Raw genomic sequence first — 25,579 nt, 5'->3', positions numbered from 1 at the left:
TCTAATGTAGCAGGAGGAGGGAGAAGGGGACATGATTAAAAGATGTTTCTGGGGAATTCCTTGGTGGTCTAGTGGTTAGGATTCAGCGCTCTCACTACCATGGCCTGGGTTCAATTCCTGGTCGGGGAACTGAGATCCTGCAAGTCGTGAGGCAAGGCCAAAAAAAAAAAAAGATGCTTTTATTGTATCCAAGGACTTCTTAACCTAAGATGAGGAGATGAAAACATTCAAAACCGGAAAATCATAATATAAATTGAGAAGTTTTTGTGGGCTGGTAGGGATGCCATGTAACAGAGTCTAGTATGGTAGAATGTAGGAAATTATTTGGAAGAAATGAATTTTAAAGAAAGTAAAGGACTGCATTGCTATTAAGGAGATATGCAGCTGGTCCTTACTAAAGAATTGGCCTGTGCAGAGTCATGGGTGGGGGGGACAGTGCTTTCCAGACTTTTGGATTTCAGGGACTGAGAAATTACCTTCCAGTTCCTTCCAGAAATGGGGGAAAGGAGACTTGTCATAGGGCTACTTTTATTTTTTTCAAGTGAGGACATTGACAATAAGGAACCAGATTCTTTTATTGTCATTATTTCATGCAAGAAAGTTTTTTTTTTAATAATAAAAAGAATTAGGAAGGACACAGTCTCAGAATAAAGTACAGTTGTTTAGTGAAAGAAATTTAGATCTAAGAAAAACATGTCTTGATCTGAAGACCAGCACTTGGAGGCTCCTACTGCCAGGGGAGGTCAAGCCAGGAGTCTGTAGTGAGAGGAACAGTAAATGTGCTGAGATCTTGGGACCATGTGGGTGTGGGGGAGAGTAGAGGACAGTTAGTACCTCAGTGTTTTGAGAATTAGTAAATTTGAAACAATTCAAGAAGAAGGCGTTGCTTATAAGTCCTTGAAAGTAGTGTTTGAGGAAAGTTTTTTAGCAAATGTGTGAGGGATGGATTAAATCAGAGGTAGACTTGAGGTAAGAATTCTCTCTAGAAGGCTACTGAAGGAAATTAATCATCAAGATTATTAGAGATTGGGATTATGGTTTTGGATGTGGAAAAAGGACCTAAACATTGTAGAGAAAGTAATGAAAGAATTTGGTTATGTGCAGAGGTCAACAAAAGATAAGTAAAATGTGACTTTGAATATTTTGAGCTTAGAGAATTAGAAAAGTAGGAATCCCAGAAAAACTGTGGGGTTTTGATGGGATATCCACTATGTTCCAGGTGTTAATCTGCAACATTCTAATGGAGCAAGTGTAAGGGAGAAGCTCTGAGGACACAGAACTGAGCCCAGAGGGATATTTGCCGAGAGAATCAGTGAAGGGCACAGTGGAAACTCTGAGAGATAGGAATATAGGTAGGAGCCCTTAAGCCGCAGAAAGCAGGTACCTCAGTTGAGGAGGTGATTATTAGTGACTGGTGTAGTGGAGAGGTAAAGACCATTGGATTTAGTTAGGGAGGCTCATTAATGACTTAAGGAAAGCAGCATGTCAGGAAGTTGAAATTTCACTGTTTGGTGATCAACTAGGTCAACCTTTTCATTTGAGGAGGCTTCTGATTTTGACTGTTGATCACTTTCATGTATTGGGAGGAGGAAGGTTCTATTGATTATCTATTTAGTATATAACAATTCTGTTTTAGATCAAGTGAATATAAGATAGCACAAGCAGTAAGATGTCTTAAAGTAGGATAAAATTTTACCTTTATCTTAAGTAACTAATTTTTTTAATCCTCTCTACATAATTATCAATTCAGCAGTGATTACAGATCTATAAGTATACTTTTTCTTCTTGGATTTTCATATTCTTTAAGGAATAGAATTATTTGTTGGGGTAAGTACTAGTGTTTTAAATGCTGATTATTCTTTAATTATTGTTGCTCTTACCTTACCTTAAGAGTAATGCAAATCTGGATTGATGAGTTTTTAAACTTTGAAAATTTCAGGTTTGTATTTTTTGTTTTATACTGAAAACTGCTTATGAATCGTTTACGTTTTAGGAGCTCCAGATGGACCAGCAAGCAAAAAAACATCTCCAAGAGGAGTTTGATGCATCTTTAGAGGAAAAAGATCAGTATATCAGTGTCCTTCAGACTCAGGTAAAAAAAGAAGTGTGGAATTTTTGGATAAAGAAAAATAAAGGGGTTTTGATGGAATATCTAATAGGTTCCAGATGTTTAAAAAATGGCCTTTTAAAACATTTATTTATTTATTTATTTGGCTGCATCGAGTCTTAGTTGCAGCACACGGGATCTTCATTGCAGCACGCAGGATCTTTCGTTGTGGCGTGCGAGCTTCTCTCTAGTTGTGGCTCGTTGGCTTCAGAGCGTGCGGGCTTAGTTGCCCTGCGGCACGTGGGATCTTAGTTCCCTTACCAGGGATCGAACCCGCATCCCCTGCATTGGAAGGCGGATTCTTAACCACTGGACCACCAGCAAGTCCCCAAATGGCCGATTTTTAAAACTCTTTGCTTTTCCTCAATTAATTTTAAGGATAATTTTTTTTTTTTTTTAAGAGCTAACGGTCTGGCTTTTTTTTTTTTTTTTTTAATTTATTTATTTATGGCTGTGCTGGGTCTTCGTTTCTGTGTGAGGGTTTTCTCTAGTTGCAGCAAGTGGGGGCCACTCTTCATCGCGGTGCGCGGGCCTCTCACTATCGCGGCCTCTCTTGTTGCGGAGCACAGGCTCCAGACGCGCAGGCTCAGTAATTGTGGCTCACGGGCCTAGTTGCTCCGCGGCATGTGGGATCTTCCCAGACCAGGGCTCGAACTCGTGTCCCCTGCATTGGCAGGCAGATTCTCAACCACTGCGCCACCAGGGAAGCCCCTTAAGGATAATTTTTGATTTATTGTATCTTCTGGCTAAGCTATCATTATCATTGAAAATAGCAAATATCAAAATCAGCAGCATTGGGAGTAAATTTTTTATTTTGATTTCCCCCCCTCCCCATTATAGCAAAAAGGGTATCTTTTACTCTATTCCTTCTCTGTTTCAAGGAAAGCACTACTGCCAAAGTTTCTCTTGGTTTTTTTCTAATGAAGGACATTTTTTTATTTTAGGTTTCTTTGCTGAAACAGCGGTTACGAAATGGCCCAATGAATGCTGATTTACCAAAACCACTCTCGCAGATGGAACCAGAGGCTGAAGGCATCACTAAAGAGAACACAGATGGTGATGTAGAGCCAGTAGGTAAGCTTCAGCTTGTCAGAAGGTTATGTTAAAAACTAGAGGAGGATGGTGAGTGATTCTAGGGCAGGAAGTAGTAGACATGGACTGAGGTAGAAGTAAAGTGTCCCTGACCCTAATATTTCCAGAAAGATTCAACTGAGTCAATTTTAAAGATCTTATTGACTTAATTAGACCATTCATGAATCAGGCAGTACCCCTTCTAGCAGATAGAAAAGAACTCCTGGGAGCTGTACAAAATGAAAGACTTTCACAGGCAGAAGGGAGTGGGACAAGGAAGTTATAGTAGCAAAAAGTGGATTGATTGTGACAAGGTCCCTTTCCTTTAGGGGATGCAGGGGTCTGTCAGGCATGTGACCTCCCTAGTGTTGACCAGGTGATTCCTGATGGACTGGTTTCAGATTCCATTTCTGGGAGAGGCTGAAACTGTAATTAAGTCTCAGTTTGGTGATGTGGGGCTTAGCTTAAGCCTCCATTTTGGACCTGTTTTTAGCAGATGCAAGAGTTTTGATGGTTTTTTGGGCTCTTTGTTTATTGTTTTCCAGGAGAAAGTGAGTAATTGTTTTGACACTTGAAAGTCTGTGAGTAGCACCACATTTTCATTGTAATTGAAATGCATTATATTATACTGTTTCACTGATATAGTAGCTAGATTTCATACAAAAAGGTTAAGTCTGCTCAAGATTAAGGAATATGCTCTTTGTCACTATTTGTCTCTTTTAGTTTTTAAGTATTATTGCTTATGTATTTCTACATTCAAAGATGCCAATATTTGCCCTATTATTGTAATTGTAAAAGAAGGAATAGTTAAATTATGTTTTAAAATCCAATTGTAGCCCTCCCTATTCTTTGAGGCTTTGTGGTACCTATTTAGTAAACTTCCCACTTTTTATTTACTAGCTTTATCACAAAGAGATTTGTGATAAACTTCTGGTCCAGCCAGTGCTGGAGTCAGGTGCTGAGCAGCCATTTATCTGAGCAACCAACCTGTAAGGGCTCCTGAAACACCCCTGGGCTATGTCATAAATGTAAGGAGATGGAGAAAGCTGTACTTGCCAGAACTCCTCTCTGGATGAGATTAGAATGCTTTGGAAGGAATACTTTAGTGATCCTTTGGGGATTGGCGCTAAGACATGGGAGGCACTTGTAAATAGCAAAAGATGGTCATCAAACTGTCTTTGAAGGAGGGTGGATTCAGTTAACGTTAGTTAACTCTTGAGTGTTTTGTGCCATTTGGGTTGGGGTTGAACCACAGAAGAAGAGGTGAATGTACTACACAGCTTCTTTAGCAGCAGATCACACAAATAGTGGCAGAGTAGAGGTTTGGAAGGGCACCCCTCTCTTCTCAATCTGGCTCAGAGTATAGCAGAGTGTTGGAATGAGAATACAGTCCTGTGCACTAACAGAGTAGCTGTTCCCAGGGAGCCCTTAGATTCCTCACTGACTGCCCCTGCTTATGCTGCTTTATTAATAGTGGGAGATGGAGCTTCTGCTAAAACACTGGAAATACTTCAGCAAAGAGTTAAGCGTCAAGAGAATCTACTGCAGCGCTGTAAGGAAACCATTCGGTCGCATAAGGAACAATGTATGCTGTTAACCAGTGAAAAAGAAGCCCTGCAAGAGCAACTAGATGAAAGACTTCAAGAACTAGAAAAGATGAAGGTAAAAGAGAAAATGATTGTGGTTTAACGCAGCCCTGTGATGCTAGATACATAGGCCCCAGCGTGGCCTGCACCTCCTCTGGAAAGCCTTCCCCCTTCCTCCGTAGACAGCATGGAAAGGGCTCCTGAGTGCCCTGGGCTTCATAGCATTTACCATCCTTTTGACACATCCTGTGTTCTCTTCTCCTATTAGACTTGTAGGAGTATTCAAATTAGAGAAAATGTTTAGAGTTCTCATATGAGGAGAAGCTTTATTAGAGATGGAAATGAACTTTTAAAATTTTTTTAGGAGCTTCATATGGCTGAGAAGACTAAACTTATCACTCAGTTGCGTGATGCAAAGAACTTAATTGAACAGCTTGAACAAGATAAGGTAAAACAACAAAACTTATGATACTAAAATTTGTCAAGGGGCACCCCAATTCATTTTTGGAAGCAATTGGAAGCATTCAGACTTCTGCTTTCCAAAATTATTACAGCTGCTTCCATGAAAAATCTTTTTGTTTTAATTTCTAGATTTATATAACCATTAGCATTAGTTTTGTATCATGTGAAGCTGAATCTGATTTCTTGATCCCAGTCAGCATTTTGATTTATAGATTAGAATACTGTTGCAAAAGAAATCTGTTTACAGAACATAACTACTTTTTAGAGAAAAGTTAAATTATTTACAGTTAAGCCATTGCTAAATGTGAATAATATAAGTATTATCTTTCAAATATAATGGAAACAGATTAATCTCACAGATAAATTGCCTAAAAAGTAAAGAAGTGGTAATGTATATGTTAGCGTAAACAGAAATTTCTGCAAATAAACTTTAGAATGTATAGGTGAGATTGGCAGTTTAGAGTTGGAACAGAAACTTTAGCAATGGAAGCAAAGACAGCTAAAAAATTCATGGGCAAAACAGTTTTGACCAAAGCCTTTCAGCACTGGGTTCGTGGGTCCTTTTTTTAAAAGTAGCTTCCAGTTAGTTCCACACCATCCACCGTGTTCTTTAATATGGTACATTATAGCTGCAGTATTTTAAGTGGCCATGTAATTAAGAACATGTTAGAGCTGTTCTGCTATTGAAATATATTGGCAGTTTTTTCATCCTATTCATTTTGCTGGATTCTATTCCATAAACTTCATGAAGGCCCTCTTTAAAAAAAAAAAACAAAAAACTTTTTATTATGAAAAACTTAAAACATTTACAAAAGTACAAAGATTAATAAAAGGAATTCCTATGAACCCATCACCCAACTTCAACAGTTAACATCTCCTGGCTAATTTTGTTTCATCTGTACATTCCCAGCCCCCAGTACCCTCATCCCAGGATTGTTTTAGAGCAAATCTAAGAAATCTTATCATTTCTTCCATAAGTATTTTAATGTATATTTAAAATAAAGGTCTTTTTTTAAATAAAAATATAACCACATTATCATGATCACATCTAAAAATTTAATAGCAATTCCTTAGTACAATCAACTACCTAGACAGTTTCAGATTTTCCCTTTTGTCTCATACATTTCTTTCCCATTTTTATGAATCAGGATCCAAATGAGGTTCTTTCATTACAGTCGGTTGATGTGACTCTTAAGACTTCTTTTAATCTATAGATTCCACCTCTCTCTCTCTCTCTCTCTCTCTTTTTTTCCATTGTGCTTTGGTTTTTGAAGAAACTGAAGGCCCACAATTTTCTTTTGGAATTTTGTATAATAATGCCCCACTTACCTGGTTTTTAATCTGTTCATTAATATTAGCCATCTGAAAGAGTCATACCCTAAAGCAAGGGTTGACAAACCCTGGAAGTAAGGTAATACTCTGCTTAATATCATAAAATAGCTGTCATAGAGTCTTATGTTTCAAGAAACAAGTTGAACCACCCATTTTTTGTTAGTTGCAAATGACTGATTTAATATATACTATTTGATTATATTTTCCCCCTAGCGACCTTCATTTCTTGTGTAGATTATCCAGAGAGTGGGAAGACAGTAGCAATTAGCAAATTGGAGGAATGCCTCACTGACAGTAATAAGGAGTGGTGTTGGGACCAGAGACTGTCACAAGAGGAAAGAGAAAAACCAGGTAGCTCTGTACCGCAGTCTTGGTCCATGCAGTGTGGCAGCAGTAACCTTATACTCTCAGCAGCCTCTGGGGCTTTCCCCATGTTACAGCGCAGTTCAATAATTGTAGTTCATGACTGGTTCTGAGCCAAGTACTAATGGCTATATTTTGTTCAATGTAAACTGTTTACTAAGATAGGGAAAATTATAGTAAACATTTATAAAGATTATAAAATAAATCTTTTAACTAAAATGTGTTGTTAATAATTAAAAGATTAAAGTTATTATTAAAATAATTTTTTATATTAAGAACACGCTGATATGCCAGGTAACTGAAGTTATTGTAGTATATAGTGTAGTATATACACAGGACACAGACTTCAGTTTGTGAAATACTAAAATAATTCGTATGTTGTACTTAGTAAGAGACATTATGTTTTCTGCCCTTTAAAGTAAGTTTGATATGTGCTATTGATAATGCAGTTTTGTTACACAGACGCTTTAGAGTCTGCACTTCTGTTTAGGGGATGGTAATAGCAGAGACAAAACGTCAGATGCATGAAACCCTGGAAATCAAAGAAGAAGAAATTGCCCAACTTCGTAGTCGCATCAAGCAGATGACTAGCCAGGGAGAGGAATTACGGGAACAGAAAGAAAAATCTGAAAGAGCTGGTAAGAACTCAGGGGTTACTTGTTTTATGTTAGAAATCAAAAGTCATGTAAAGTGCTTGACCAACCAACATTTAGAAAAATTAGTTAAATATCGATAAAAATATTTAACTGTAGAGACTCTTTATAAAGACACTGGGACTGTTCCTCAGAAGAGACAGGGGTTGGTAAACTATGGCCTATGGGTAAAATGCAGCCCATGCCTGGCCTGTTTATGTAGAGCCCTGCAAGGCCTAAAGTATTTATTATCTGGCCTTTTATAGAAAATGTTTGCTGACCACTGCCTTAGACTATCAAAATTCAGGTTTACAACTTTGAGACTCCCCAGGTAGGCACAGCATGGTACATATTAAATAACTGCTACATTTTGGATGCTCTAGGGTAAATAAAAAGTATAAGATGTAGTCTGCTTTTTAAGAGAATGTTGGAATAATTCAGTGTTATACATAACTGCATTATGTTTTGACCCAATAAATGCTAGACTGTAAAGTGTAGAGACCAGTATTCAGCAAGGTATGATACTGAATAATGCTCGGAAAGAAAGTAGAGATGCTAGAAAGAGGAGAGAGCAGGGTGAACTGGTGCCTTCAGGTTAGTGAGGATGTGAGTTGACTTGGGCCTCAGATAATGAATAGAAGGGGCCTAAACAGAGAGATGGGGGCAGCACATATTTCAAATTTAAGATCATAAACGGGCCCAGTGACCATAGGGGGTGTGTGTGTCAACTGGAAACCATTCTTGCTGAAGTGGGAAACGAAGTTGGATTGTGAAGGAACTGACTGTTAACGTCTGTAAAAGTGAGTAGCTAATTTTAGACTTTGGTAAACAAGGAAACCAGTAATAGGAAAGCATAATGTGATGGAAGCCAGTGTTGTATGTAGAAAAGAAATGAAGTGGAAAGTCAAACCTAAAGGCAAGGGTAGAAATACAGGCTTTGGGAACTGAGAGCTTTGGCCACCTTGACTAGGATGGTGGGTCTGGGAAGGAGAGGAAGAGTCAAATTTGCAGAATTTGGTATCCAGTTAACTTGGAGGGGCAGAAGAAAAGTAGGAGTCCAAGATGACGCCAGAGTTTTAAGGTTAGGAGACCGAATGAATCAGGTGAAGTCAGAATAGGAAGTCTAAATGGGAACACTGAGGAATAGAGTGAAATGGTGAGTTTGCTTAGATTCTTTGAATTTGGCCCTATCATGAGGTTTCCAGATGGAATTGACCTGTAGGAATTTGGAAATAAAAAATCGGAACATCTTTTAGGAGTTGTTAGCCTAAGGTTGAAGCCTATGGTTCGATCTGTAGAAGAGGCTGATTTCTCTGAAAGATTGTTTTACTGGTAGTAGAAGCGGTGGTAGCCTTAGCGGCTGCTGCTACTAATAGCCAGCACTTACTTTATGCAAGGCTCTGTCATGAATGCTTTGCTCGTATTCACTTGTGTATGTATTTGTATTTAATCCTCAAAATTTCTATGACTTGGGTATTACTATTATCCTCATTTCACAAATAAGAAAGGAGACAAGAAAACGTAGGAACATAGAAGTTAAGTAACTTGCTTACATTCACCCACAGAGAGTAAATGTATAGTCAGTATTTGAATCTGGGCATTTTGAGTCCAGAGCCTATGCTGTTAACACAGAGATACTGAGTTTGGCAAAGAGACATAAATGAGAACAAAAAAAGTAACCTGAGAAGTCAGAGGAATTGCGGATACTTATGCTTCTGGGGGAATATAGGAGGCATTTCCAAAAGTGGGGGAGGTAGGATGAAGATTTTTTAAATGTCTTTTAATTTGCATGAGGATTTGATTCCCAGGGTGCAGTTTCAGAAATGATTTTAGAAACCAGAGTGTAAGGTTTAAGGAAAGGAATGGGTCTGGATAAGAGAGGCAGTTGGTTGTGCTCATAAATATCTCCTCATCTCCTTATAGTTGTTTTATTTATTTTTAAAATTTTTTTATTTATTTATTTTTAAATAAATTTATTTATTTATTTATTTATTATTTATTTTTGGCTGTGTTGGGTCTTCGCTGCTGCACATGGGCTCTCCCCAGCTGTGGTGAGCAGGGGCCACTCTTCTTTGCAGTGCACGGGCCTCTCATTGTGGTGGCTCCTCTTGTTGTGGAGCATGGGCTCTAGAACACAGGCCCGGCAGCCGTGGCGCACAGGCTCCGTTGCTCCACGGCATGTGGGATCCTCCCGGACCAGGGCTCGAACGCACGTCCCCTGCATTGGCAGGCGGACTCTCAACCACTGTGCCACCAGGGAAGCCCTAGTTGTTTTATTGACAAGTGGCTGGGAAATTTAGAAATTTGCTCCCCCAAAGCCTAAGATTTCCCTTCAGAGAGCATTAATAGGTAGAATCTCTCAGATTCTAATCTCTAAAGACTTCACTGAAGCAGCTGTAGACTCGTGAGATGCTGTTAAACAGGTTTGCTTTCCGTGAGCAGAAAACCTAATGCAGAGTCTCAGCTTCTCATGTCAAGCCTTTTCATTTTTAGGACTGCTTTTGTTGACTCTTGTAGCCAGCTGAGAGAAAATAATGCTGGTCAGGGATTACATTTCCTTTTAAAATTGAGGTGCATCTTGTGAGGAGGTAGAAACCCATGAATAACAAGTAAAAAGGGGCACATGATTGATAAAAAGGCAGACAAAATAATACAGTTAATTCATATGTAAGGTAAAAATTTCCCAGGCTGCTGTTCCAGTCAACTCTTTTGTAATACAGTCTTCCTTCTCTTGCTTCTCCAAAACACAGATGTATTTTGTCTTTATTTATTTATTTTTACAATTGAGGTATAGTTGGTGTACAATATTACATGTTTCAGGTGTACAACATAGTGATTCACAATTTTTAAAGGTTATACTCCATTTATAGTTATTACAAAACATTGGCTGTATTTCTTGTGGTGTACAATATATCTTTGTACCTTATTTATTTTATGCATGGTAGATTGTACCTCTTATGTATTTTGTCTTTAAATGTGATTTTCATAAAACTATATTTTTGTAATATTTCATAGCCTATAAGTTGAGAAACTTATCTGTTAATAATACTGTCAAAATATTTAAAGTTAATAAATACTTAAAGAGAGAATTAAGATTTACAGTTATTTAATAGATATATTTATTTTGGAAAGTCTTTGGATAACACAGTTATGAGTGCTTTTATAGATATTTTCAAAATTATATTTGTAGTCGTAATTATTGAGGTTTATGATAGAAAGTTGTAACAGACTGATTCGATATTGAAGATGTTGCCCTTTAAATCTATAATGAAAGTTAGTTTTGTGCATCAACTGAATTTCATCTAATGGCTTTAGTTTAAGTCTGAACAGAATTGTTCTAATATAATGTGATTCTTAGTTCAAATATAAAACGCATATGCCAGTTGACAGAAAAGTCCCAATTTAGTACTATAAGTAAGAAAAGGTCTTTGTAAAGGAAATAGAGTTTTCATAAATTTTTATAAACATCATTTGGCTCTTGGAGAATTCAATTGCTCTGTTAAATATTTGTCTTTCTCTTTCTTAGATTTAAAATTCAAAGGCTAAAAAACACATAAGAGCTGGCCATGTGAAGGAAACACTAACATTAAAGTTTGTGGTTGTTAAGGTTTTTAGAAGTAAATGTGTCTACATAAAATAATTATCAAAGGATCTGAACTCTCCTAATGCATTTTTGATTGTAAAAAACTTAACTCATATATTTAGCAGTTCTTGACATGTGGATATTAGTAGACAAATAGCTACTTTTGGGGGCTCACTTATTCTGGAGATCAAAATGTGGCTCAAATACATTCCTCACTACTTTTCTTAGAAAACAGTCTATTGCACTGCTTCTCATATTTTTTCTAGACAAACTGTGATGCTTCTCATATGTTGGAGGACAAAGGAAATCTGAGTGTCTCTGATTTTAAAAAGAATAGTTCTGTCATAAAATACCAAGGCTATGGGAATATGGTAACATGCCTACTTGATGCTGTATCAGCTTGTAGTACTTACTCTACTCTACAGTGGAACTGGTAGGCATGTTTTCTAAAGTACAATACTATAGCACTTTTGTTAAAATTATTTCAGTGAATAAAGAAAACCAAAAATAAATATATTTGTTACAAGCATTTTACTACAGCTGTTGATAGTATTCCTTTCTAGGTGTTACTTAAAAACAGATGGTCATATCTTCAAGCAACCAGATTTTAAATTTGGAGAATTCTGGTGATTCAGCTTAAGTATGTGATGGTGCTTTTTTAGGTACTAGGTATTATTACTGATTGTCTAGAATATTACCTCTTCAATGCAGCACCCGTGCAGAATGTTAATGCTGCTAAAGTTCACGCTAGGTCTTGGGTATTCTTTGTGTGCATGTGTGTGTATGTTTTACCTGGGATAGGAGGGAGAGTAGCTGGCTAATCATTAATGTAGTATATTACCCAAAAATTGGAAAACAGAGGAAATGAAAGCACGTTGCTGTTGTTTCAGTACACTTCCATTTAGTCTTTTCTCAATCCTTGTTTTATACGATTGTAATCATAATTGTCCATATAATTTTGTATGCTCCTTTTTCTTTATTTAACATTATATTAGGAGTAGTTTTACTTGTTGCTAAAGTACTAACATTTTAATGGCTTTGTCAGAATGCATGTACATCATTAACCATCTCCCTATTGATCAGCACCTAGATTATTTTCTACTTTCACTTTTCTGAAGAATACTATAACAACTTTGTAATACAGCTTATTCCATCCTTGAATTGTTTCTCCGGATAAAGTCTTACCGATAGACTTTTAGTCTTTTTTATTAATTGCCTTTAAGAGATTTAAATATAGCCATTACAAAAAAGAACCCATATCATAGTATTAATACCCTGTCCTTAAAATGTTCTTGCCCACAACTGTGCAAAATGAATAAAATACTCTGCTCGGATTAGGAAAGTTTCCAGAGTGCACTGACTTTTGTAAACCCTGTTTCCCTTTCATGTACCCTGTCTTTGCTGAAGTTCTGTGTTTTATATGATTGGCTGCATTTTAAAATGTAGATTAATTCACAACATTCTTTGCTTTTTTATTGTCATGTTGTGTTTGTGCAGGAAATAAGTTTCTTTTTCATTTGTATAGTACAGACCTGGTATACCAAAGACATTCAGTGGAACATTTATTTGAAGGACCCTTTAGAATAGAGTTTATTTTTAAATAATGTATAAGATTTATGCATATTTATATAACAAACAAAAATCACATGTGTATTTAAGTGCTTTGTTAGTTGTTGATAATTTATGTAACAGAGTTTTCTTGGAGTCTTAAGTCTCACAAAACATCTTATTTTTGTGCATCCACACATGCCAATAAGTGAATCATGGTGCCTTTCCCAAGCCTTGTATGAACAGGACTGGGGTAAGGGCTGTTTTTTCTTATCATGGGTACTTAGAATAAGCTTTACAAAGAAAATTCCATGTTTCTCAGGCAAAAGAGTATGAATTAAAGTTGAATTTAAGTATGCCATGTTAGGTGAGTAGTATGTACACATTTTGGCACTGAATGAACACCTGTTGGAAAATTTTATTATTTTAAATGGAATTAGATTTTAATTTAATATAGGTTTTTTATTTCGTAGTCGTGTATTTGTAGGTGATTGATACATTTCTACAATAGTAGCTGTACATACATACCTTTAGAAAGTCATTGTCAGCCTGCACTTATTTATGTCCCTGGAAATGTCACTGTTACTGGAAAGCACCAGCAACTAGAGGAACACATTTCTTTGCTACAGAATCATATTTTCCATTTAATTAAATTTACTTAGCTTTAGCCTAATATTTTTCAAGATCATCCTGATGTTTTCAAAGTATTTGATAGTTAAATTTGCATGGTTAATGTAAGGAGTGCATGAAATTTGGATAGATCTGTAAAAATTTTAAAGGTCAAAGCATAGTTAATCCTTAGAGTGAATCCTGTTATGTATTTTGGGAAGTGGCTTGAAAAGTAGATTTCCATTGCACATGTGATATTTATTAAATTTCTGAAGGCCCCAACTTATAAGTATTGCAATATCTGGTTTATGCCACTGGGTGGTAGCATTATTTTATTTTCATTTATGTAAACTCTAGACCAGTGGTTTTCAAACTTTTTAATCACAGGGATCTCCTTACACTCTTAAAGCTTACTGAGGTTTCCAGAGAGTATTTGTTTGTGTGGGTTATATGGATTGATATTTATTATATTAGAAATTAAAACTAAGAAATTTTTTTAAAGTTCATTTTAAAATAACAATTATAAACCTATTACATATAAGTATTGAGTACTTTTATGAAAATTACCCATATTTCCCAAAACAATTTAGTGTGAAGAATGGCATTATTTTACATTTTTCCTTATCTTATTGTTTGGCTTAATAGAAGATAGCGGGATTTTCATGCCTGTTTCTACATTCAATCTGTTGTGATATATTATCTTGGTTAAAATATATGAAGAACATCTGCCCTGATGCAGATGTGTATCTAGAAACAGGAGGACCTCATAGACCCTCAGAAAGGGTCTCATGACCCTAGGATTTGTGGACCACACTTTGAAAACTGCTGCTCTAGACTTTTGCTTTTATTCACAAGACACTTGATGATTGGATGGGAATTCTGATAAATCTTTTTGTTGTTTTTTTCTGTTAATTTGCATTTCATTCATTTCATAGTACTAGCTGTGTTTTTTTGGTTTTATATCACATGCATTTTAGCAGCTTTTTTGCTGGGATAAAGAAATAAGCACTGGCTTACTTATTCATTCTTGATGTTATTAATTAGCTTTTTAATCTAGAGGTGGCAGCCTTTCCACATTTCTGCCTCTTTGCTTCTTCCCTGCAGGGGGAGTAGAGTGGGTCTTGTTATTTTTACAGTAAAGTGTTCCCTGGGACAGTGCAACAAAACAGTAATGCTGCCTAGAATCTCAGAATTCCGGCATTGGTTATTTATTATGATTGGTTAGGACGTTGAGGATGAGGAGGGGGAAAGACAGTGAAGTGGCAAAAGCAAATGCCACATTCTTCCTAGCTTAGCCTGACGATTAGTTCTGTTATACACCTCTCCCCCACCCCCCGCCTGCCTTATTACTTCAACTGTCTTTTTGTGAAATATTTTCTTTATATCACCCAATGCCTAACATATGCTTGGCAGATGTCAAACATCTAATAAATATATGATGAATGAATGGTTGGATTATTGAGCTGTAGATTGCCACCCTTTCTCATGTAACTCATATAGTGAGCATTTGTCCATTTTCATAATTCCCATGGACATGAGTAAACCTCATCTGAAGGGGAAAGTGATGAGCCAGCAATAAAAGGTCTGCCCTGTGTTTTTCTTAACTGATAGAGGACCATTCTTAAGGTGCATTCAATTTTTTCTAGAAATATTTTCAAAGTTTTTTTTTTTTTTAAAGCAAAAATTGCCTGAGATACATTGAATTTTGCTTTGGAAGAACACAACGTGTTCTTGCAACATTTGGCGGCAGTTCGTGCTTAGCCTTCCTGTTGATGTGTGCTGTGACCATGGTTTCTCTGTGCACTCTTGCATGTTGGCAGAAGACTTGTCAGCTGGGGCTGATGCACGCTTTCTCTCTCCCCACTCACTTATCCTGTGTTGGTAATTGGAAGACAAATTATGTAGACATTCAGAACATACTTCTTTAGTACTCAACATTAAAAACCCAGCATAGTTTTATTTTGGAAAGAGTGGGGAATTCACTTGAGAATATTACAGGCTAAGGACACCACTTTACTATGTCTAGTGGTTGCAAGATCAGAAGGTGAGATGTTTCTGGTTAGTAAGTAAGCTCTCAGTATATCCTCCTTCAACATTGAAATGGGACTCATTGTTGGATGCAGACTTCCTGTAAGGAAGTGGCTTCATTTGTGGTAGAGTGTAGAGTGGGTTTGAAATAAGTTTTCTGTATGTGGATATAGAAATGTGTTTTATTGCCTCTTTAAAATTTTATTTTATTTTGGGGGGACTTAACATTTTCATAAAGCAAGATGGAGATGGAAAGCAGTGAGTTTTTGTATGTCTGTCAGAGGTATAATAACATGCTGCATTTTGTTGAGAGTTAGAAGCCATCAGTAATTGATTGGTTCAGAAATTCTGGTTTAGTAAGGTATATTATTGCTCAGCTGAGCTTGATCAATGTCAGCATTCTTAGTTTTAAAAAATAATGCAAGTTAAGGATTGTTCCTTAAATCCTGTATATTTAAGTTGATTTATCATCTGAAGGAGAAGTTGGATGACTCAGTTCTTGCATTTGAATGAGGACATCTGAAAGGTGTCTTTTTAGGTATAAAATTATATGGTTCTCTGACAAGGTGGCAGAAAGTAGGAAGAAAGGATTAAATTTAGATGAAAAGAACTTTGGAACCAGATCTGTCCTACCTTAATCATTATATCATGGGTAATCAAGTGACTTAGGAAAGCTATTTTGGAGGATTAAACACTAAAATTAGAATATAATATAGGAGAATATACTAAAATTTACTGAGTATGGTTAGAAAAGTTAATTATTGGAAAATTATATCCAAATAGGAACTTTGTGGCATAGATTTTTTTGTTGTTATTTGAGAAAGTGAGAGCACTACATCTATTTTTATACTATATTGGATTCTGGAATTTAAAGAAAACAATGAAAATTCAGTTGGTATTGACTGTGTACAGTTTTGTTTTATTTTGCTTAATTGACAAAAGTTTTTCATTTAAAACCCTGTCTTGCTGGAAGAATATCAAAACTATCTTCAGGTCCTCTAGAGCCTGATTTAAGATATTTCTGTGAAGTGCTTAGAAGTGCTAATGTAAGTGCAATCTTACATGCCGAATATTAGCAGTAAGGAAAAGATTGTGATGACATCTAATAAGCATTTTAAAATATCGTCATTCCTTTTTTCCATGTTTTTCTTTCCCAGATTTAAACCTTCAGCTCAAACTAAGCAGTAAGCATTCTGTTACAGAATTTCTTTCCTGTAATTGATCAGCTTACTCCACTCCTTTTTGAGAAATTAGGAAACTAATTTCTTATTCCTAGCAAGAGATGCTTCTTAATGCTTGACACCAGAATTTATAGTAAAAGAATATCTAACTAAAACAAAGAGCATTTCCCTTTAAATACTTTATTTACCAACATATTTATGTCTAAGGATTATCATCTTGGTGTTTACAGCCAAATATCAGTAAAGTTGGAGTAGGAATCTTTAAAAATTATTTCAGCTAATTAATATGCCTTTGAAATTTAGACCTTATTTGAGCTATAGTTTTATACTTTGCGCATATAAAATGAATAAATTGGGTAGATTTTTTTAATATCAAAAACATGGTTGCCAGAGAAGTGTTTTTGTTTTTTTTGTTTTTGTTTTTTAACATAGTGAGCAAAGTAAGTTGTGTTTCCCGGTTGTTACCAGAATTCAACCTTTCTCTTGCCTTTTTCTATACCTACTACAGTTCATCATTAAGAAAATGCTTTAGAATACGTGTTTGCTTCAGGTATGCAATTCCTTTGCCCAAACCACTGTCTGTTAAGTCAAATTGTGGTAATAAAGGGGCTTTTAAATGAGATATCATAGGTTGAAGTTCCACATTTCTTATACCACTGGGAGTGAAAATACTACACATGTCAATGAACTGTCACCTCTGGATATATGTTTCTTAAAAGGATTAAAACCCATCTTGAAAATTGATGTTTTATTTATAGTTCATCTCTTTGGTAAAGGGAAGTCTGGTGTCTTCTAGTCTGTGAGGACTAAAGGAAATAGTCTAGGATGATAATAGCCATAGGATTTTCACAGGATACTATTCTGTCAGTAGAGAGAGAAAGAAGGGGAGAGAGAGGGAAAGTGTATGTTTGCACACATATGCAGTGCACCCATGCATACACAAATACATATATACACACACACGCATATACACACAAATATACATAAACACACACACATATATTTTTGGTGTCAAGTTACCCAGCCCTTGCACCCATCATATCTGATTTTGTTTGATACTGGGTGAGCTGTCCTTAAAGATCTTACTACTCTAGCCTAGATGATTGTTTTTTAAGGGCCTGAATTCTTACTTATTTCACCCAAGAACTCCCTGCTGGTAGTACCTTTTTATACACGTTGACTCAGGTAAAGATTTCTTTCTAGTTAACTACACTAATTCAAAACTTACACAAGTAGTAGGTTTCATATCAAAATACATTGTTTAAATATGTGATTCAGACAGTAAATATTTAAAAAAAACCAACCCTGCTGTTATCATATGGTTAAGAGGTTTTTAAAAATAAGATTAGTCAAAGAATAATTTTTTCATTCTTAAAAATGTCCTAGTGAGTATACAATAGTATTACCTAATTATTGATAATAATTAGATAATTATTAGATAATTGATAATAATTAGATAATTAGATAAGAACTGCATCACAAACAAAAAAGCAATTGGACTTATATACTACAGAAGTAGGTACAAGTCTTCATTTCTTTGAATTTGCTATCCATAAGGACACTTGTGGGGAGAGTGGGCAATCTTTAGTAATTTAATATTTTTTCTAACTTCTGAGCTTAAGTTCATATAAGCAATCTTAAGATCTGAATCCAGAACTCAATGACAAATTGCTTTCAGTGACTGGACATTTCTGTGGCTTTTAACTACTCAGATATCTCTTGGCTTAAAACAGTGATGAGTTTTTTAACCTCTTCTGCTACTGCTGCTCTTAGTTCCCATAAATTGAATGTAAAACACTTTAGCTCAATGATAGTATTTCTTGAGATACTTGTTTTCTGCTGTTTTCATTATAGCTTTTGAGGAACTTGAAAAAGCCTTGAGTACAGCCCAAAAAACAGAAGAAGCACGGAGAAAAATGAAAGCAGAAATGGAGGAGCAAATAAAAGCCATTGAAAAAACAAGTGAGGAGGAGCGTAACAGACTTCAACAAGAATTAGGCCACGTGAAACAGGAGGTGGTTGATGTAATGAAAGTAAGAATAATTCTGGATTGAAATGGGCTACGGCAGTGTTGAAACTTAAGTCTTATGCTTTTCCTACATCTTTGATAGTAAAGAAGAGTTAATTTGTATTTTGTTTGAGACCTTGATCATTTCATGATGTTTAGGATATAGGAAAAAAGCACTTTGATAGAGAAATGAATGTGTACCTTTTTGGCTATACTTCCCAGAGATAGTCTCTGCATATAATTTCTCTCTTATGTTTTCTAATCCTCTCTTTAATTAATTAACTAAGTTATTTATCTGGCTACATTGGGTCTTACTTGCAGCACGTGGGATCTTCATTGTGGCGTGCAGGATCTTCCGTCGTGGTGCGCAGGCTTCTCTCTAGTTGTGGTGCGCGAGCGCGCAGGCTCAGTAGTCGCGGCACGTGGGCTTAGTTGCCCCGCAGCATGTGGGATCTTAGTTCCCTATCCAGGGATCAAACCCACGTCCCCTGCATTGGAAGGCGGATTCTTAACCACTGGACCACCGGGGGAGTCTCTTTATTTTATTTTTTTTTAAACACAAACGATGGCATGTTATTTTTACTGATCTGTATTTTGCTTTTCCACTTAATAATCTGTCTTGGAGGTTGTTCTTTATAATTGAGTTGATAATGATGCCCCATTTGTTTTAAGGACTGCTCAGGACTTAATTGTATGAATAGCTCATAATTTAATCAGTCTTCTGCTGATGGATATTTAGCCTTTCAGTTTTTACTGTTGGAAATTGTGAATATCCTTATCGTATTTGCTCACATCTGTGTTTCTTTAGAATAGATTCCTAGAAGTGGAATCTAGGAAAAAATTACGTGTATTTATACTTATTGGATAGTTGCTACAAGCTCAATGGAGGACAGTTTATACTCATGAGCAATGTATTAGAATATGTCCCCCCCCATGAGCAATGTATTAGAATCTGTTCCCCCCCCCCACAAAGATGGTATTACCTGAATTTTTTTATCTTTCCAAGCTAAGTTAAAATAATGACATCATTGTAGTTTTTTTTTAAAATAAATTTATTTGTTTATTTATTTTTGTCTGCATTGGGTCTTCATTGCTGCGCGTGGGCTTTTCTCTAGTTGTGTCGAGCAGGGGCTACTCTTCATTGCGGTGCACGCAGACTTCTCACTGCAGTGGCTTCTCTTGTTGTGGAGCATGGGCTCTAGGCACGTGGGCTTCAGCAGTTGTGGCACGTGGGCTCAGTAGTTGTGGCTTGTGGGCTCTAGAGCGCAGGCTCAGTAGTTGCGGCGCACAGGCTTAGTTGCTCCGCGGCATGTGGAATCTTCCCGGACCAGGGCTCAAACCCATGTCCCCTGCATTGGCAGGCGGGTTCTTAACCACTGCGCCACCAGGGAAGTCCTGTAGTTTTAATATGCATATCTGTTACCAGTATGACAAAGGTGTTTTTGTATGTTTACAGGAATTTATAGTTTTCCTTTTTGAGTTGCCCGATCAGATCCTTGATTCATTTTCCTCTTGGGCTGTTGGTCTTTTTCTTACTGATTCATAGAAGCTTTTTACTTATAGTAAGAATTAGTCATTGGATATAAGGTGCGTTTATCCAAATAATTTTCTCAGTTTGTTATTTGTTGTCTTTGTTTATGATTTGCTTTTGTTTTGGGTTTTTTTTGGCTATGCAGAAAGTTTTCTTTTCCTTAAATGCTATCTGGATTTTTGTTCTGCTTTAAAAACACATTCTCAGTTGAGATTAAAAATTTTTTTTTATTTTTCTCATCTAACACTTTTTTTTTTTTTTTTTTTGTATCCTTTGACCAACATCTTCCCATTTCTCCATCCCCAGACCCTGGTAACTTTGCCTTCCATCACACCAAGTTTGTTTTTTTTAAAAATTAATTTATTTTATTTTATTTATGTTTGGCTGTGTTGGGTCTTTGTTGCTGTGCACGGGCTTTACTCCAGTTGAGGTGAGCGGGGGCTACTCTTTGTTATGGTGCGCAGGCCTCTCACTGTGGTGGCTTCTCTTGTTGCAGAGCACGGACTCTAGGTGTGCGGGCTTCCGTACTTGTGGCTCACGGGCTCTAGAGCGCAGGCTCAGTAGTTGTGGTGCACAGGCTTAGTTGCTCTGCGGAATGTGGGATCTTCCCAGACCAGGGCTCAAACCTGTGTCCCCTGCATTGGCAGGTGGATTGTCAACCACTGCGCTACCAGGGAAGCCCTCTCATCTAACACTTTTGTGTTTTCATTTTTTATAGTTAAATCTTTGATCCAACTGAAATTTATTTAGTGTGAGGAGTGAGGTAGGGATCCAACTTAAATTTTTTCCAAATGACTACCTAGTAGCCTTAAAATCATTTCTTTAATAACCCATGTTTTCCCTTCTGACATGCCATACTACCTTTATTACATACTAAATTATTGTAGTGCTACATATGGGCCTTCTGGATTCTCTGTGCTATTCCACTGCTTTGTCTGACCATGTGCTGGTATTACACTAATACCAGTTTTATAATATGTTTTAGTTTTATAATGTTCTACTATTTGGTAGCCTCTCCTTGTTACTCTTATTTTTCAGAAGAGGTCAGCTATTCTTGCATGTTTATTTTGTCCAGTGGGCCTTTCCTCATTTTGTTTTATTTGATTATATTAAATTTTTGAATATATTTAGGGTGATTTGACATTTTTATAAGATTGAGTCCTCCTATTCAAGAAAGAACAAGGTCAATACTTTTTAATAAGTAGTAGTACATGCCTGGAAAGCTAGGCATAATTAGATGGGTGTAGCCAGAACACCTTGACCATGGTGGAGTGCCCTCTCTGAGAGCATCCTTATTCCCCCTGCTGTGCTTCCCTATCCTGATTGGTGGGGAACATCTTTGTATGATGTGAAATTGGAGCTTCAAGCCCATAGGACTGACCATTGCAGCTGCAGCTCTCCTTGTCTTAAATGAGAAGCAACACTTTACTGGTTTTTCTTTTAACTCTCAAGAGTTTGGTGACTTTTGATTTATGTGGGAAATATGTTCCAATTTTTCCTCTTAAGAAGCTATTAACTTAATTATAATAAAGTATTATTTAGTTGTAGAGTTACATATTTTATTCTGGGTGTCTCACTTTAACTATTTGGTTGCTTTTCAGAAATCCTCAGAACAAATTGCAAAATTACAGAAGCTTCATGAAGAGGAGCTGGCCAGCAAAGAGCAGGAACTGACTAAGAAGTTTCAGACCCAAGAAAGGGAATTTCAGGAGCAAATGAAAGTAGCTCTTGTAAGTACCTATTTTGGTTTGGCCACATTATAAAGTTGTCAGCCCCTCACCCCTGCCTCCCAGCTTGAGGTCACGCTACTGGCAGTCTTGACATTTGAGTATGCAGAGAGGGTTGGCCGTAGGCAGGAATGAGGCTTTCACAGCTTGTTAATTTAGTATTATCTGAAAATTAAATTTTCTCATCCAACAGGCTTTCATTAATCAGTTTGTTTATCATTCCTCTCACCCTGGCTGTAGGCTGTGATTAGGGAGAAGTAAAGGGGAACACAGGGTAACTGAAGCAGCGACTGCGTAACTTAGGAAGAATGTCTAAAAACTCAACAGACTGAATGTATCAGAGCTTAAGGTTCAGAGAGTTTGCCTGAATGCATTTTAAAGAAGACAAAATGAAAATAACCAAGTAGTTTTCATTTTAAGTAGAATAATTTCAGTAATTTTCAATCCATATGATGTTTAAAAAGATAAAGTAAAATGAGAAAACTGACTGAACTAACTAAAACAATAACCAGAAAAGCAAAGATAAGAAAGATTTGTTGGAATAGTATAATTTGGAAGTTTAAAGCAAAAAATTTTTTCTCTTGAACCGTGAAGTATTAATGCTGAAAATGTAGTTTACTGTGTTTATATGAAGCTGTTATCCATGAGATAATATGTATAATTTAAAAATGCTTTTAGTGTGAAAGGATGAGAAATAGTTTTTATAATTTTAATCTCCTTTTTTTTTTTTTTTTTTTGGCTGCATTGGGTCTTCGTTGTGGCACACGGGATCTTTGTTGAGACATTCGGCCTTCTCTCTAGTTGTGCCGTGCAGGTTTTCTCTCTCTGGTTTTGGCGCGTGGGCTCTGTAGTTGGCGGCACGCGGGCTCTCTTGTTGTAGCGCGCAGGCTCAGTAGTTGTGGCATGTGGGCTTAGTTGCCCCCAGCATGTGGGATCTTAGTTCCCCGACCAGGGATTGAACCTGCGTCCCCTGCATTGGAAGGCAGATTCTTTACTACTGGCCCACCAGGGAAGTCCCTTTAATCTCCTTTCTTTTACACATTTTTTTTTCACTCTCAGCTGGACCTGGGGCTCTGAGGATTTCCAGCAGCTGTGATCCTTGAACTGAGTCAGGGAGTTCTCTAATCTCTGTGGGGCCAACAGGCACATGGTTTGACAGTGCTGTTGGCTGAGGTTAGCGGTTTAGTCCGTGGTTTTGTGAAATGTACATCTGTATGGGTACATATTTGTATTCTTTGTTGGTCCAAAAAGGATTTAAAGTTGTTTACAAGAGTACTTAAAACCTATAACACGATAGCATACATTTAAAATAGGGACAAGGAAATAAAGGAATAAAGTGGGACATTAAGGACCTAAATGAAGCTGGGAATGGTGCTAAAAATTCAAGTCATAAAGACCTGCTGTGGGTTTTCATGCTAGAGTAATTGGGTGCACTGAGCTTTGAACATTGGCCTTGTTAATACTGTGTTCTGGGAACTGATATATTCAGACATATTCCCACTAGCGAGCGCAGGACACACGTAAAGTACACGTATGTGCACATGCTCTCGCCCCCTTCCACTCCCCTTCGTACCTAGTTTCTCAAAGGAGTTAGCTTGGAGTTGAGAATCAAAATTCTTCAGACTATTAAAATTTCCTCTTTTATATTTATGGACATATATAGAGATGCATTTAACATATAGTTTACATTAAACAATATAACATTTTTAAATGATGTTTTAAAATTGATGTTATAGAAACTAATATTTTCTTATCAATCTACTTATAATATGGTACAAAATCTTTACTTAAGGCAATATGCTTCACCAGAGTGAAATGGACTGAAAATATTACTGTTGGCCACATGAACCCCAAGCAATAGGTATAGATAAATATACTTAATTGGAGTCTAAAGTCACTAAATGTTAAAAGTGCTCTCTGGAGCTTCTCTTTTCAAAACAGTAAACAGTATTAATATGAATGCTGACATATACTAAGGACAGTCAAAGAAGAAGCTTGTCAGGGCCAGGCTATCTGAAGAGTTATGTAGGCTTTTATAAATATTTCCTTGATCTAATCCATATATTCACATGTAATCTTCTGATTTTGATTTGCTTTTCTGTGTGGGGTTCCCTATTATAGTGAGGTATTTCTCATAAATCATATAAATTTCTCAGCCTAGAGTTGAAATACCAAACTGGCATGCAGAGAAGAGGTAGTAACAATTGTGTGACCCTGCACATTCAGTGATATTTTGCAAAACATTTTAAGTAGTGAAAAAATAGCAGACATAGTAGGGTTACTGGAACAAAATTTTTCACATCAATAGTGATTGTGGCAAAGATTGGCCAGACCATACGGAAAAAACCACAGTACCTTATTTCTGCAGACCAGGGTGTGGGAAGAGAGGTAGTGATACTGCCTACCTCGCAGGGCTGGTGTGCAGATCAAATGAAATGAATGATTCCTGTGGCAGTGCTTTGGGAATGCTGAAGATCTACGTGGGTCTAAGGTGGTGTTACTGTTTTTGGCACAGGAAAAAAGTCAGTCTGAATATTTGAAGATCACTCAAGAAAAAGAACAGCAAGAATCTTTGGCCTTGGAAGAGTTAGAGCTGCAGAAGAAGGCAATCCTCACAGAGAGTGAAAACAAACTTTGGGACCTTCAGCAAGAAGCAGAGACTTACAGAACTGTAAGTTTAAAATACTCTTCAGGTTCCACAGCTGTGGAACTGCTTGTATAGGAAAACTGTTGTTATCTCTGCAGTCAATATAAGGTTGTAGAGAAGCTTTTGTTTTAGATTTACGTATACGTACACTCCATTCATTATTAGGTAGTAAGAGCTGTTCATGGGAGTGGTTTTGATGTCTGCTACATGGTGCTCCTGACCTGCCTTTAGCTGGCTGTATTTCTGTCAGCCATTCGCTCCGATTCTTTGCCCTCAGGCTGTGCAGCATCTTTGCTCCACTGCTTATTCACCTTTCATCTTTAGGAAGTGGCCTCATTTTGTACGCAGCACTTGCCCTGACACCTTCCTGCCTGTTCAGCTTCATCTTGTGCCACGCCCTGGACATAATTCATTCTTTGTTTATATCACAGTTCAGTTACCCCATTGCTCTACTTTGACATTTAACTTTTCCCCAGTTTTCCCACATTAAAAATAGTCCTATGGTGAGCATGTTAGTATATATATCTACATGTGCACATTTTTAAGGCCCTCTCTCCTTCCCCTGAACAGTGTATGAAATTTTCGACCTATTTTGAATAAACTGACTGATGTTATTTAGACTTTTTAGCCTTTTTGCTCTGATTTAGACAGTGACACAGTCACACTTCTTTTTTTTTTTTTTTAAACAACAGCTCCTGCTTATTTATTTATTTATTTATTTATTTATTTTATTTATGGCTGTGTTGGGTCTTCATTTCTGTGCGAGGGCTTTCTCTCGTTGTGGCAAGTGGGGGCCACTCTTCATCGCGGTGCGCGGGCCTCTCACTATTGCGGCCTCTCTTGTTGCGGAGCACGGGCTCCAGACGCGCAGGCTCAGTAGTTGTGGCGCACGGGCCTAGTCACTCCGCGGCATGTGGGATCCTCCCAGACCAGGGCTTGAACCCGTGTCCCCTGCATCGGCAGGCAGATTCTCAACCACTGCGCCACCAGGGAAGCCCCAGTCACACTTCTTACCCCTATTTCTAAACTGTATTTTATTTTCCCACTTCCAACATTTCTGTAAGGTGGCATGGTAGAGAGGAATGGGTACTCAGGAGGCCTAGATCTTTCACTTACTAGCTTTGTGAATTAATTATACCTTAATTTCCATACCTGTCACCTGAA

The 25,579-nt window shown here is 37.0% G+C and overlaps 1 protein-coding gene across 6 annotated transcripts in view; it reads left to right on the top strand.

Annotated features, from left to right (window-relative positions):
- GOLGA4 (golgin A4) overlaps positions 1 to 25,579 on the top strand; it is a 113,713-nt gene that overhangs the window by 51,992 nt on the left and 36,142 nt on the right. For 5 of the 6 annotated variants that reach the window (XR_014232866.1, XR_014232868.1, XM_082348283.1 and 2 more), the window contains 8 exons: positions 1,994 to 2,092; positions 3,052 to 3,181; positions 4,653 to 4,840; positions 5,129 to 5,212; positions 7,412 to 7,559; positions 18,357 to 18,535; positions 21,643 to 21,771; positions 24,284 to 24,439. Coding sequence is in view for 3 of the 6 variants with exons in the window: in XM_082348283.1 (XP_082204409.1) it covers positions 1,994 to 2,092; positions 3,052 to 3,181; positions 4,653 to 4,840; positions 5,129 to 5,212; positions 7,412 to 7,559; positions 18,357 to 18,535; positions 21,643 to 21,771; positions 24,284 to 24,439 (1,113 nt within the window). In the remaining 3 variants the exon portion in view is untranslated. The remainder of the gene's footprint in view (positions 1 to 1,993; positions 2,093 to 3,051; positions 3,182 to 4,652; positions 4,841 to 5,128; positions 5,213 to 7,411; positions 7,560 to 18,356; positions 18,536 to 21,642; positions 21,772 to 24,283; positions 24,440 to 25,579) is intronic. The other variant, XR_014232867.1, reaches the window with a different exon arrangement.

This window comes from Balaenoptera borealis, assembly GCF_965194805.1.
Source record: "Balaenoptera borealis genome assembly, chromosome: 12".
NCBI lineage: Eukaryota > Metazoa > Chordata > Mammalia > Artiodactyla > Balaenopteridae > Balaenoptera > Balaenoptera borealis.
This window is presented reverse-complemented; position numbering and strand designations above follow the sequence as displayed.